The sequence below is a fragment of the Argentina anserina genome, chromosome 4, assembly GCF_933775445.1.
Source record: "Argentina anserina chromosome 4, drPotAnse1.1, whole genome shotgun sequence".
Lineage (NCBI taxonomy): Eukaryota > Viridiplantae > Streptophyta > Magnoliopsida > Rosales > Rosaceae > Argentina > Argentina anserina.
In genome coordinates, this window is record NC_065875.1 from 24,290,678 (window position 1) to 24,305,945 (window position 15,268).

A 15,268-nucleotide genomic window follows, 5' to 3' on the forward strand; every position below is an offset into this window, starting at 1 on the left:
TTTGAAAAGCCGTTAACTTTTGGCGGGTTGTTTTGGGTTGTTTTGGGAAATGGGCCCATAATTGGGTTTGGTAAGCTCACCCTTAATTTCTCTTCCCTTATTTTGATCAAAATTGAAAATAAAAAAAAATCTTTACCCTTACATATATGTCAAATTTCAACTCGAAACCTCAACGAGTTTAGTTAAACTAGCTAACCAACGAGACCACAGTTCACTAATGAAACTGTGTTTGAGTTTTTTGGTAATGAGCCGAGTAGTTTTATGTACCAATGTGAGTAGATTTTTGTCACTAGCCGAGTGGATTTTTATACATATATGAGTAGTTATTCATTTCATTGAGATTTCAAGTCATAGAACTATTTTTTTAGTAGAATGTCAATTCGATTTAATACTTAGTGAATAGTTATGAAAAATAACACACCCACTAGAATCGACAATAAGAGTCACTCCCTTACAGGTTTATCTGACCCTATATCCCAAATAAATAAACGTACATTCACCTTCTAAAGATTTTTTATAGAGTCTTTATTTTGATAGCCTTGAAAACTTAGAATGTAAGATAAAAAGATGCAACCAAGCTAATCAAAACTACCCTCTACTCAACCATAGACCAAACAATGGGCCATAAGGACCAAATCCAGCCAAATGGGCAATCCTACCAAAGTCACCGGACTAGTCCAAGGAAGCAAACCCACCAACCATAAGCCCACTGAGACCAAAAGAGAAAAGCCTCCGCAATTGGAGCCCAGAGCCAAACAAGCCCGAGACCCAAAAGCGCCACCCCTATCATCCTAACATTGACGCCGGTATCAGACAAGGTTAATAACCAGGTTATAGAACATTAATAACCAAGCCGGTTACACGATGCTCTGTGAATTATTTTTCTAATATTAACTCATAAACCCCAATAAACAAATATAATTCTAGAAAAGTCAAAAATTCAACATTGACTAAGAAGTCATCACTGGTTTGTAGTCTTCATGGCAACAAGTAAAGGACAGTGATTTTACAGTTATATATAAAAGAACCTTTCTATCAAGGAAACTAATGTGCAAATTAAAGGAAGCCAACATCATCATCACTCATTTTTCTTTCCATTTCCATTATTCATTGCAACAAGTACACAAGGATGATAGTTACCTTAGAATCAGGCACCTTGGAAAGCAATACACACAAAGATGAGGGGCTCACGAACAAGTGCAAGGCACCTAAACATGTATCACCATTTTCGTCTCCATATTCATTTATATATTTGCAGGAGAATATAAGTGAGAAAAGGACAGATGAGAAACTATGGGGGTAGTCGGCTGGGGGGTATGACGGGTATTCCAGATGTTGGAATAGTAAGAGGGGTGTGATTGGTGAGAAGTAGGAGGAGAATCCAAGAGAGTTGGTGTGAGAGTGACACGTGGAAGGTAAAACAGAGTCCAGAATAGATTGAGATTCTCTTCTGTAGTCGTTGTACTAGAGAATCCAAACTCAGAGAGAGACGCCGACAGCCCCCACTCTCTTTCAGTCATGTATTTCGGCGTTACTTTGCAGCAAGATCTTCCTCCTTCGGCACCTCATCTCCACGCTCCCCCCCCCCGCGCGTGTGTACAATGCCCTTCAGTCCTTGGCCATTTTTCTCTGTCATTTGTTAGAACAAACTAACAGATTATGCTCATAATCACACAAACAATCAGTAATATGGGTTTACTGTCTCTCCCTCTTTTTGGCGCCAACGTGTTACATTTGGATCAACTAGCAGGTCGCAGTCTTATGGTTCGGTTTTTTATCATTGTGTTCTCAATCGTTAAGAAAATAAACTTTAATATGTTATCGGATTACTTTCTCTTGGAGTTTATTTTCATTTAGAACCATTGAAAGTTTGAAAACTAGAGTTTCCCAAGGGAGGAGAAAACAAGATCGCTTTAAGTCAACATACAACAACAGTAATGGAGTACATGTATTGGTGCAATGTTGCATTTAAAAACATGCAAATTGCTAATGGAAGAATCCCTTTTGTAAAGTTTTCTTAATGCAGAAATTAACTTTACTTAAACTTTTGTTTAAAAAGGAGAAGATGATTAGAGAAGATGGGATTGTATGATGAAGTAATGGGTTGGCAAGATTGCATCAAATGGAGGAGGAGGAATGCCAATCAAGAGCTTCTAACTTCTTTTGTCCCTTGTTTGCTTTAGTTTTGATGTCTTTAGGTCAGAATATTACTTTCTCAATCCAAATAAAAGATGGGAACCTAATAAGCTAATTGGTGGGATCTGACTTTGGACATGCTTAGCTAAAATGGCTTCTCAAATTTCTGCAAAAAGATGGACAATGAAGCTTACTTTACTTTTTCACAACCAAACAAGGCAGAATAGCACTTCATGTGGGTACCTGTTCCCTTGTTCACATCAATCACATGCTTATGTGGACATCATCATCATCCTCTTAAGCTCAAACAATTCACTCACTTCAGTTGACACCTATCTTCTCTGTTTGGTAGGATCTGTATGCAGGAACAAGGATTATACAGGCAATGGAGTTCAGTAAATTTTAGGTAAAGACTAAAGAGGATTTCCCGTTTCAGGGAAAACTCAATTTCCTTAATATTTCGCGATTGACATTGCTCTCTTTACCATTTTGATTTTTACCGATTCAATGGTGAATCTGTATGCGTCTGCAATGTGGTTTCTTCCCAGTAGAATTTTTGTTCAGTTTGAACTCAAAGTGGTTCATGTTCTACTGTAAAGTGCATCCATTGTTGGACCTTGGAATGAGACAATTCGGGGAGAAGATATAGAATTTGGAAGGTTAATGAGGAGAAGCATATTCATATCTGAAGTAATGACAAAGGCACATCTGAATTCCCAGAAGGAGTGGAAATGCATTATGCAAATGAAAAACGAACACTGGTGCTTCTATCCGAGAATAAATCATGCAACGTACATTATTTATGAGAACAATACAAAGATGGTAATCACCCCAACGAAAGAAAAATCAAGCCAACCCAAACTTTGGACTAAGATATGTACAGATAGGGCGATAATCCGAATGGCAACCTCAGCCTGAAGCCGTAGATACAACACCCTATTTTCCTCTATAGAACTCAATCAAGAAATTAAAAGACTCTTCCCATGGTTTTTAGGTTAAAGGAAGAGAGGGAGCATTGCCTGCCGCACATCTCTGCCTACGAGGCCTTCTAGTAGTTTTACCCCACCCCGTTAGGCTTCTATCTTCCAGTACCACTTTGGCATTACCAAACTGCTGTATCGGTGGAGTGCAAGCTGGGATGGTAACCACAGGGGGTGAGGGACTCACCATTGCTCGTCGCCTGCCCCTAGCACAACCATTTCTCGTTGAGTTCCTCCTTGCCAATCCTGATTGCCATGAAGGATGACCTGTTGCCCGCATCAACCCTCCAAATGTCTGAATATCTTCTGTTACCTCATGCCTTGACAAAGAAACAAGGCCGGGGAGGATATCCCTTTGGAAGTCCCGCCGCTGCCTCCCTCTCCTTGACTGGCCCCTTCGAGGCGTATTTGATAGTAAATTGGTTCCTGAGTCTTCAAACTTTATATTTTCCAGAACCAAAGGCTTTGGCATGTAATCTTCTTCCTTGGTCTCCTTCAGTTTCAAAGTGAGGAATTCAAAGTAATCAAACTCTTCTACTAAGGATTCTTCAATACCTTCACCAACGTCACTTCTGAGAACAGTGTCAAACTTGCTGTCAATATCATTCCCACAAGAAGAAACTATGTCCACAAACCACATAAGAGGGTTAACTGAAGATGTTTCTGCTAGATTGCAAGAGGATTCATCCATAGGACCAGGAGGACCGCATGAAATGGAAACAATTGCCTCTGCTGCTTCCCTTGCAAGCTCATCTTGAGAAGGCTCAGTTTTTTTCTGTGGTAATGCTAAAGACATCTTGTTCTGCTTCTCTGCAAATGTTTCCTCATGAATGATATCATCATCGTCGTCAGGCTCCAGAGAAATTGGGGCTTCCAGATCTATCTCCACTGCATTCTTCATTCTTGGAGAAGAAGGCTTCAAAGGTGCTTCATCATCATTGACACAGAAGTTCAGGTCAATGTGATGTCTGAAATTACAAAACTGTTTATCCCTTTTGTCTTCAACCACTACAACTTCCGGTACATTCTTTTGGCCCAAGTCAGGAGCTGCAGTGTCACAAGGCAAGTTAATGTCCAGCAACCTAGTTCTCCTGTTATTTTCCACGTCACTTTCCGATGGGTGAGGAATAGACATCAAAGGGGATGTGAGAGAAAAAGACTCATTCTTCAAAAGCTGCGACTTCCCAAAAATAGGAAATCCAAGAAGTTTTCTATTACTTTGGCTATCAGCTGATCTCCTCACCTCAACATCATTCCCGCATGAAAATGACTTTACACTCGGAGTAAAAATTGGATTGAAACCCTTTCCAGCTTCAATTTTATTGGATAAATTATTCACAGAAGACTGAAAGAAATTCGGCTCACCGGTCTTTGAAACACTGCCACCATTGGCAAACTCATTCTTGCCAGCAGGCTTGGCTCTTAGCCATGGCAAAGCTGCAAGAGCGTCCTCATGCTTTTGTTCTACACTCATGATTTTAAGACCTCGCTGGGGTATCTCTTCATTAGATGAATTGTTTGAAAGCATCACATTCAAGTTTACTTCCTTTGCAGACTTCACATCCAATAAATTTGAACCCTTGTAGTACATTGCTGAACCATGACTCATCAACTGTTCAGAGCCTCCATCATGATTTTTACTGCTGCTCTGATAGTCGCAGTTGAGAGAAGGAAAGCGAGCCAGTTGCTCCTTAGACCCAGAAGAAGAACCATGATTAAACCCATTTTGGTACGGCAATTCACTTACTGAACCGTGGTTGGATCTAGAACTGTTGTTAAGATGATTACTCTGAACTGATGACTGGGAACTCTTGCTCAAGGTAGCAGATGAATTAAAAGACGGGTGAGCACGAACTGGCATTGACTTCTGGCTCAAGCTTGAACTCCCTGGCTTTTCCCAAGGTGAAACCGAGTGATTCCAGGACTTGACCAAATCAGAAGAAGGAAGCATTGGATATGGACTGGGCACATTAGACGCTATAAAGGTACTTGGATGCTTATTACTACAAAACTCATTACTCCTTTCGCAACTCTCAACACCAGAAACTGTCCTTTCTCTCCACAAATTCACCTTGCTTTTATCCAGATAAAAATTTTGATCATGAACATTGTTAGCAGAAACTTGGACTGGCTGCAGACACTGTGAACCAGCTTTGAGGTTGCTTTTATTTTGCCCTGTGATACAATAGCAGCTAGCTAAAGTTAAAAGTGAAACGGAACAGCTAACTAATAAAAGATTCTGCAAGCCTAATGTAAACTTCTGCAGACCCTTAGAAACGCAGCCAACAGGCAACATAGCCCATAGCAGGCTGGCAGTATATCCATTAAATTCAATTCCTATATCCTAATATGTTTCTTTCTTAATTTCATATTTTTGATAGAATTTTTGTTTCTAAAGGGAAGAAATAGTTAAATCCAAATCTTCCAGAGAAGAATTGGAGATAGCAATTTCATATTAAAGCAAAAGGAAAGTAGGGTAACTTGAAGTTCAATTGGACTAGAGTAAAAGAAAATACCTGATTCAAGAACATGGGAAAACCACCCATTTCTTGCTCCATCACCCTGAAGCAGTGACCTTGACTTGGCAGAAAGATCAGGGCCTTCAATCTTCCCCCGAAAAGAGTCATGACCCAGAGGTTCAGCATAACCTGAAGCACTTGCTTCTTCAGGTTGAATGGGCTCATTCAAGTCAGCAAAACCATTTGCGCTCCTTGTACATATATCTGATCTCAAAGCATCTCCGGCACGGTCCGTCTTCCTGCTATCACTGGAAAAGGCCTTCCCACCATCTTCAGGTGCGATTTTACAATTTTTAGTTGACTGACAACTAGGCTTGCCAGAAACTTTCGCATCACTGTACTCTTCCCCTTCTTCAGAATCTTCAGAATCTATGTACACATCAGCTGGAAGTTGAAGGTCAAACATTTTTTTCCTCACTTTAGTAGGTCTGGAATCCGACACCTCAGCATCCTTTAAATTAATCCCATTTTGACACGGATATAGACCATTTTTCGGGGCACTGCCTTTAATGGCACTAGATTGAGAATGAATGCCTTCAACACCTGAACTTGAATGTCCTGCATAAACAGAATTCACCAAAGGAAAGCCGGAATCGGGCCATTTTCGAGCATGTTCAGAAGTAATTTGAGATGCTATGGGACTTGATGATAGTGATGTTTCCACAGGCATATGGTTTCTGTGTAGTTCTTTTCTTTTGATTTCATCCATCAAGTCCCTTTGTATTCTATACAGGCGGTGAAGTTCATACACCTGGATCACATAAAATTTAAACCGTTCAAGTTTCTTATGTAGTAGAAATAACACGAGCACAGGCTGATATCAATCTGCCTATGACGATCAAGGTCCTTAAATATTGACCTGAATTTTCTTATGCTACAAGCATCATGAACAAACATAGAAATTTATACGCACATCAGCACATGAAATAATTCTGAGATTGAAATGTACCTGATTCTTAAATATGGCCTCATGCTCAAGCATTTTCTGCTTTACTGCGTCTTTACCATACCCTTGATAAGCATCAACAGGGGCCCTTGGCAAGAACCCATTGTAATATTGAGTGTTTGACAAGGTTTTCTCTCCATAGTACATGGGCCAGGTACAATTGTTTGGATCCTCATTAAGATCCCTAACTGAGTAATACCCCGGCAAATAGCTTTTGCACTGCATTTTTGTTCCCATTCCTGGAAAACATGGGGGAACATACCAGTGCCAACTCAGAACATATTAAATAGGAAAATGCACAACATCACTAGCATGTAACAAAATTCTATGTTCAAGCAGAAGTACCCCACTCAGCACTTAATACGACTTATCAGAGCATTGAACAAAGATTGAGCACTAAGCTATGTGGAAATATAAAATCAAGAAAGACTATATCATGGAAAGTAGGCAAAGCTGAGGAAATGCTACCGGTGCTAGGTCCTTTAACTCTGAACTACATCCCAAAATGAGGAGGTTATCAATACCCTACAACCCTGACTTTTTTTACTTCCACTGCACAAAAATTGATTCCTAATGATTCTTTAATTAAATTACATATATTGCATGATCTCCAAGAACTGTCAAACAAAGTAGCAGTTACTCAATCAGACAATCGTCCAAGTGATGCAAGTGATTCCTAAAAGGCTCGTAGCATTCTCAACTTCTATACTCTAATTGAAAACGTGGCAGTGGAAATGTCCATACTTGATATATATATATATATATATATATATATATATATATATATATCTGAGCTATACTCAACAATGTCTTTTTAACATCAGCAAACTAATTAATGCTTCCCGCTTCCTCCCATTCCTGCTGACTTTGATAGTTTTCTTGCACCAAATTACAACATACTACTGCTAAAAAGAGCAGAAACTCAATTCCTGATTGATTGAGGAAGTAAGTAACAAATGAAGGAACCAAGCACAACCTCAAGTAGAAAAGTTTATAGCTCTATTGGAAACATACAACAAACCCTTCAATTGAGAAAAGATACACAAATGAAGACTTAATATAATTACCAAATCTGTGGATGTTAACTAGAATCTTAATAATGAGCGGTAATAATGTGCAACAATATAATTAGCTAAAGGCAATCCAGGTTCATGGATCCAATCAAGCTGCCATAGAACCATCAATAGAAACCTTTGTGTATCAGCAACAATAGAAACTCAATCAACCAAACCTGCTAAATGTGAGCCTAATGTAAGCTCTAAGAATACTAATAAAGTCAATTTATTTTATTCCCTAGTACGAAAACCCTCAGTTGTGAATGATGCAACTGGAAGCATATATGCAATAAATAGAGACTAGTAACCTGTTGCCTCAATACCAGACACCATTTTCATACTGGAAGTATTAGAAACTTCATGATCAAGCACGAATTTTTTTTGTGAAACCAAACTATAGAGTAACAAAAGCTAAAAGAACAGATCTAAACAGTTCTAACTCAACCAACAGGAACTATGATTATCCAGAACCTACAGTTACAACATCTAATTTCAATCGAGACAAAAATTTAGCACCCAACAAAGCAATCAATCGAATTATTACAATTTACCAAGTCCACAACTTGCAATGAGGAAACATATGCATAAAACCCAGCAAAAAATCCAAACTTGGTAACAAATTGGAAACCTCAGCTAATCAAATCACCCAAAAAAGTTATCAAAGAATCAAACTAAGCACATAAAGAATTTTACCTCAGACCCACATCCTCTAATCACCTCCTCTCCTCCTCCTCAAGATTTAATTATTTCCAGCACAAGCATCACATGATGGAAAATTCAGAAGTCTTATTGACTCAACAGTCAGAAATAAATACCAGCAAGCATAGCAAAGCAGCTGAAGACTCCTAATTGTAACAACCCAAATTATACAAGAAACAACAAAGTAGGTGCCTTTGCAACACCACTCAACAAGCTCAGATCGTCATCAGGTTGAAGAAGAATAGAGGAAGCTAAAAAAAATGAGAAAGGAAGAAGATTTTCGATCTGCTGGGCCAGTACTCTCTCTCTAAGAAAAGAAAGAATTGAGCTTTAGAGAGAGAAAGAGTTTTTATGTTTTCTGTTTTTTCTTTTTAGAGAGAGATATCCCAGATAAGAAATCTTCACACAAACAAACGACCTTCTTAGAAGTAAGAACAGTGACATGAAATTTGTCAACATCCGGTCTCTTTTTATTCTCTGCTTTTTCTTCACTTCTCTCTCTCTCTCTCTCTCTCTCTCTCTCTTATACAGTTATACTCATTTCTTTCATCCTCAATATCATAAAAACAATTTCTTTTTTTATGGAATTAATATCTTTATTTTGAGGAGATGAAAAGAAATGGGCATTTCTAGATTCTCTCCACCTTCCTTGCTTTTGGTACAGATATTAAAAAATAACCATTTCACCGTTTTAGCTTCAGAAACAAATGCATATATTATTACAAACCCTCACGTATATACAAAGCCTGCATTACTGCAACAACAGGCAAAAGCTTAGCTTGACAACAATACAATCTTCCTTCTTCTTTTTTTAACCTTCTTTTCTTTCTGGGTTTAAGTTGTTAAAATTTTAGAAAAAGACCTAATGATCTAGTACAAAGCAAAGCACGGAAGTTTTTTTTTTTTTTCCATTTTAAGGAGTGCTTAAATGGTTTAACACAGCAGGAGGTGGGTCCCCCCAAAGAAGGGGATGACTGGATGAGGTTTGGTTCTACTTTTTTTTTTTTTTTGGGTCAATAGGTTTGGTTCTACTTGAGATTTAGAAACAGTTAGAAATGACCTCTTGGTGGGATTTATTTACGAAAATGGGATTTGATTCTTCTGTTGGACTTTGATCGGAGGATCCTCTGTTTTCTTGTAAACACAGACCAACTGGGTTGTTATCGTTAAAGAAATCAAGCCTAAATCACACGTGGCGCTTTTTCAAGGACGCCTTTAGATCACGGCAGGTCAATCAGAATGTTAGATCACAATTTAATAAAAGAAAATAATTTATGCATCATGTTCTCAATTACAGTCGCAAAATCAATTTAGTACTTAGATTTAAAAAAATATTAGTGTAGTACCTAACTTAGATTTCGTTATTAACGTAACCACCTGGAACCATTTTCCGTTACGGCGCCGACATTTTAGTTACGTGACGTGTCTTTAAAAAAATATTACTAAAATTATTTTAATAAAAAGTTTTAACATCAATTTCCAAACTTTTGTGGTAATATTTTAATAGTACCCAAACTCACAATTTCCTATCAATGTGACGCTAAAAACCATTTTCTATTACAAAGCCCTTTAATTTTTCATGTGTTGTTTTCGTGCTTCTAGAAAAAGTAATTATTGAAATGACTTTAATGTTAATGAAGGCAGAAGTTCCGTTGCAATTTAAGTTAGGTTTTTTCACATCTCAAAAATCTTTCTTCCTTTCTAATTTTGAGATTCAAATCCAAATCGTGGCTCCCAAACTTTGAGAGAAATATTTTAGAAGATCCAATTTTGATTAGAACTTAAAATTGGAATCAATAATAGTGGTGATTAATACCTTCGTCTGGAAACCGACCCCGACGCTCTACATTTTCATCTTCTTTGCTTGTCTCGATCTTCTCCATTCTCTTCTTCACGTATGCCTCACTTATTGCTAACAACACCATCTTCATCATCAAACTCTGATGTTGTTCGATCTCGTCGTTGGTGATAATCACGTACTACTAGAAGAGCAAGAGAGGTCGGCGCCAGACCGTCTCCCCTAGAAGAGCTCGAATTTAAGATTGATGCTGGCTAGTCTTGACAAAAAATAGAAGATTCAAGGATGAGACAACATCTTGAGGAAAATTGTCTTCGATGACACTTTGATACATAATTCTAAGTTTAGATACTACACTGGTAAATTTTCAAGTTTTGGTACTACTTTGACCGTGCCGTACCACAAGAGTTTTGGGACTGATACTGAAACTTTTTGTTAAATAAATTTCAGTATTTACTTTTTTTTTAAAGCACGTTGGCGACACATGACCAACATGATGGCGCCATGAAGAAAAATGGTCTCTACGTTGATAGCGAAATTTGAGTTTGGATACTACATTAATAGTTTTCTAAATATGGGTACTACATTGACCTTACTATCATAGTTTGAAGACCTGATGCATAATATATTTTTTTCTTAATACATCCAATTAATACTTTCTCTACACAATAAAAAGTTAAAACCCTCTAGATAATCTTTGCATTTTTCTTTATCATAAAGTCACAAAGTATCTCAATTTTGATCTAATGGCATAAGTATCCGAAATAAACAAACAATGAGCGAATACAATCTCATACAATTAACTAAAATTATCAGTATTCCTTGCTGATTATGGGAGCAAACATTATGTCCGTTAAGATGTGGATGCTCCAAAATTGCAAGTGAGTGTCACTTTACCTTGCTCGTTCACCAAACATACGAAAAAACAAAAGCCTTCAACAACAATATAGTATAGTTGTTTTGTAATCATTTATTGAGCAATAAGTATTTTGCATTAATGGTGTATTATTTGCAAGTTGCATAATTACACTTATTAGAGTTACATGATAAACACCGGTCAAATCTATGGAAATCAAGTTGTCTATCTTAATTTAAATAGCATTAGTTAAAGAAAATATTCACAACCTAAAACATGATAATTCACAATAAAAGATTGCAATATTCACAACCTAAAGCTTATTGTATCATTTCACAATAAGACCGACATTGCGTTTAATCAAACGATTACGCAATAAAATGATTTCTTAGTTATGCGAGCAATGCTAAGTTAGCCATTAACCACCTTTTATCAACTCATCTATAGCCTACTGTTTATGTCAGCTTCTGTGGCACAACTACGTCATTTAATAAAACATTAAGATTCACATGCAACCTGCCAGAAAACTATTTACCGAGCATTATCCTTAGCTACTCAAACATGATTACCCACAATCAAAAGGTTGATTGTTGTGGCTATTTAGTGTTTACACATGGTTTAGCTATGTTGCTTTTTACATTACGGTGATCAATGAAGTCACTGTTTATGTTTAAAAAAAATACAATAATCAAACGGATAAAAAATGAGATGATGTCTTTAGCTACTCATCCTAAGCGTACATTTACCTTATGTAAATAAGAAACACAACAAATATTTCAACTGTCAAAAATTGAAAATATAGAACGTACAATTTGAAACATAAATATAAATCCAACAAGCAAAGAATGCATACAAGTTGTCCTGGACCATAGGATGGATGTATTTGCAGAATTGAAGTCAATCATGTTCACTTGAATTACCAAACTGTCCCTCCTAAATTCAGACAAAAACTCACATGGTACCCAGCCACTTCAAGTAACCCAGATATACATTGAAGATTTGAAGTTCATGGTTCCAATCATATCCCAAATTTCGCCCCACAGGAAAAAAAAAACCATTTTGCAGTCTTCTCAATTTCATGAGTTTTATATCTGTTGTATCGGTATACAATTTTGTGGATTTTTGAATTATGATTTATTATTGTGTGAAAACAAGTGTGTCACTAGATTAAACTTTTATACCATGTAATGTATTTGAAAATTTTATGAATTTGAAAGAAAGACACTGACAATTATAAACCATATAAGATAATGTGTATTGATAAGTAATTGATCACTTAATTTCTACATAAATACACACATAATTTCAATAATGTTTAAGCAAACTATCATTCACATGTTTAAGTTCAAAGGAGACACCCCTAATCCATCCAACCTAACATGTCCACAACTCCACATGTGATTAAGTTGGTCAAGTAAGCATACAATCAGTCTAGATATTTGTGAGAAATCATATTTATTTTTCAGTATTTTTCCAAACCTTAGACCTAAGAAAATGTGGTCATATATTCATCATATGGTCACTTTCATCGAAAATGTGTGAAGCTTTCTAACTGGTGGAAGTCCGGAAGATTTGGGTTTGATTAGATGTGATGGGCCCCCGTATGATTTATTATGCAGTGATCAGTGATGCCCCACTATTTGAAGACTCAAGTTCTTATTCAAATTTTCATTTAGTGTTAATTAATGCAAATCTTTTGGCAACCTTTTCTTTGGACTTTGGTTTGGAGGGACTAGAGAGGGGTAAATGTAATTTTATAAAACTGTAAGAGCATTTCCAATAATTTCTTCATATTTTTTCTAAAATAGAGAAGTAAATTTCAAAATCTCTAAAAACTTTATGCTCAAATTCTACAAGTTTCTTTATTTTGCAGATTTTTACATTGATTATAACCATTAAATATTTCATTTTCTTATTTATTATAACCATAAAATTAATGCAAATCTTTTGGCAACCTTTTCTTTGGACTTTGGAGGGACTAGGGAGGGGTAAATGTAATTTTATAAAACTGTAAGAGCATTTCCAACAATTTCTTCATATTTTTTCTAAAATAGAGAAGTAAACTTCAAAATCTCCAAAAATTTTATGCTCAAACTTCACAAGTTTCTTTATTTTGCAAATTTTTGCATTGATTATAACCATTAAATATTCTATTTTCTTATTTATTATAACCATAAAATATCTCATAATTTCATATTGTTGACTTTAAATATTTATTGCATATTTCTATTAGTTGTGATCTAAGTTTGAGTTGTTGAAAAAAGTGCAAGTATTTAATATTTGATTATGCAAATTTTTGCCAAATTTTGTAAATTTGGAAAATCAACTCTTCTCTTTCATCAATTTCTCTATTTTGAGAATTGGATGGAGAAGCCGTATGAGTGAAAAATGAGTATTTTTTCTCCAAATTCTTATTTTTCTCTAAAATGCATAATCTGTTAAAGATGCTCTAAAGGGAGTACAATAATGATTACTTAAACAAGTTTACTCACAGTGGGCTGGATTTTAACTAAAGGGCTTATGTGGCTACTCTTAAGTCTTAATTAATAAAACTGTCGAATATAAGGAGTGACATGACGTCTAAACCCTTAAATACTGGACTAGATTTAGACTATGTATGATCAGCCAAAAAACTGTAGAGCATCTTCAGTACACAACGTATATTTAGTATACTCATGTGAATTTTCTATATTAGATAAAATATATAGCGTTTTTTGTATAAAGATGTGTGTGTGATAATTTTTGAAAACAAGTTGGATTTGGATTATAACACCAAACGTTGGTTCAAACATATTTGAATTTATCAGTTTACTGGATAAGGATCAGTTGGGTGTTACTTTAAATTTTTGGTAAGATGATTTGATGATGATCAACACATAAAAATAAGTTGTTTGATTTGGGCATTTTCATCCTTGTTGAACCAGGCATTCAAACATTACGGACAATAAATCCAGATCTCATCAGTTAATAGTGTAGTTAATTTTTTTTCCGACAAAAGTGTAGTGAATTCTTCTTCTTTTTTTTGTTACAAAAGTGTAAAGAATTCTTTGAGATCTACTCTTTCACTTGGTTTCTGAGCAGAGCAACAGTTGCAAAGCCAACTCAGTAATTTACTTTATTCCCTTCAATAGGGTAACCCCACCTTACATCGGCTGTTTTCATCTGCAAGAATTAAAAGCAACATTGAATTGGGTTCCCACATTTTATAATTAATGTATAGAAATAACATTGCCTAAAATAAATGGAATCCTATAACAGTTTCAGGTTTCGTTGTCTACCATGAAAACATGTGAGAACATTTTTATTGTTACCGTAACACTACGTGACAATATTTAATGATTTACAATTTTAATTATAATTTGACATGTACAATTTAATTATTATTTTTGTTTTAAAACTATTTTGTCAAATATTATTTTGAGTTTTTTTTCTAAAATCCTAAATTTTAAATTCTAAACTCTACACCCTAAACACTAAATTCTAAATCCGAAATTCTAGTTCAAAATCATCAATACCCATAAAGGTCATTTAACAAATAATAAAAATATGTTAAATTATAATTTTAGTGTAATAAATCAACGTGTTTAAATATAACAGGTAAGGTGAACTATTATACATTGTCACATAGTACTACGCTAGTATATAAAAATTGCTCAAAACATGTAGCCACTATTTACTCTTTCGAAAGTAACAAGATATAGACATATCGTCACATACAGAGTAATTACATCTACCATATATGGCAAAATGTTAGTTTTTTTTTCTTTTATTCATGACTTATCTTTTTAGGTACGTTACAAGCCAATAACTCATCCATCTCCATTTTACTAGTCAATCATATTACTAGATAGATTTTGCTCTAGCAATTATTTTCAAACACTACAACTCCCTTTACACCCCAGCACATTAACACAAAATGGTTCCAAAATAACTCATCAAATCATAATTCATATTGTAGTTATCAAATGAAAATTAACCCGTTCTAATTCAAAATCCTACCTCTATTCCTGTCCAACACAGTAACGTATGTACGTACGTTAGTACGTGATAAAGGCCTTAAAATATTGAGATTAGAATGGTATTGGACTATTAGTAAATCGGTATAGTTAATACTTAATACCAAAGTAGATCTTACATATCCATCATTTTGTTTGTTTGAAGGACTTACACATCCATTATTTGTTATGTCAGCACTAATTTTAATTTGCATGAGGAAAGAAAAAGGCAGCATATCTTAGATAAACACTGCTTTAAAGTTGAAAACAATATGACGTAACTA

At 35.6% G+C, this 15,268-nt stretch overlaps 1 protein-coding gene across 1 annotated transcript; it reads right to left on the reverse strand.

Annotated features, from left to right (window-relative positions):
* Positions 1–2,849: 2,849 nt before the first annotated feature.
* LOC126789835 (uncharacterized) lies at positions 2,850–8,684 on the reverse strand. Its single transcript, XM_050515893.1, has 4 exons — positions 8,330–8,684; positions 6,585–6,820; positions 5,633–6,386; positions 2,850–5,291 (listed from the first exon to the last, which is right to left on the reverse strand). The coding sequence occupies exons 2-4, from the start codon at positions 6,816–6,818 to the stop codon at positions 3,127–3,129; spliced, it is 3,153 nt and encodes a 1,050-aa protein (XP_050371850.1). The 5' UTR covers positions 6,819–6,820; positions 8,330–8,684; the 3' UTR covers positions 2,850–3,126.
* Between the last annotated feature and the right edge of the window lie 6,584 nt (positions 8,685–15,268).

Bases quoted from the DNA above. Each gene is read 5' to 3' on its own strand.
- LOC126789835 (XM_050515893.1), bottom strand. From the start codon at position 6,818: ATGGGAACAAAAATGCAGTGCAAAAGCTATTTGCCGGGGTATTACTCA. The intron at 6,387-6,584 runs GTACATTTCAAT...TATGTGATCCAG, and splicing joins AGGCCATATTTAAGAATCAG to GTGTATGAACTTCACCGCCT. The intron at 5,292-5,632 runs GTATTTTCTTTT...ATTGTATCACAG, and splicing joins TTCCCATGTTCTTGAATCAG to GGCAAAATAAAAGCAACCTC.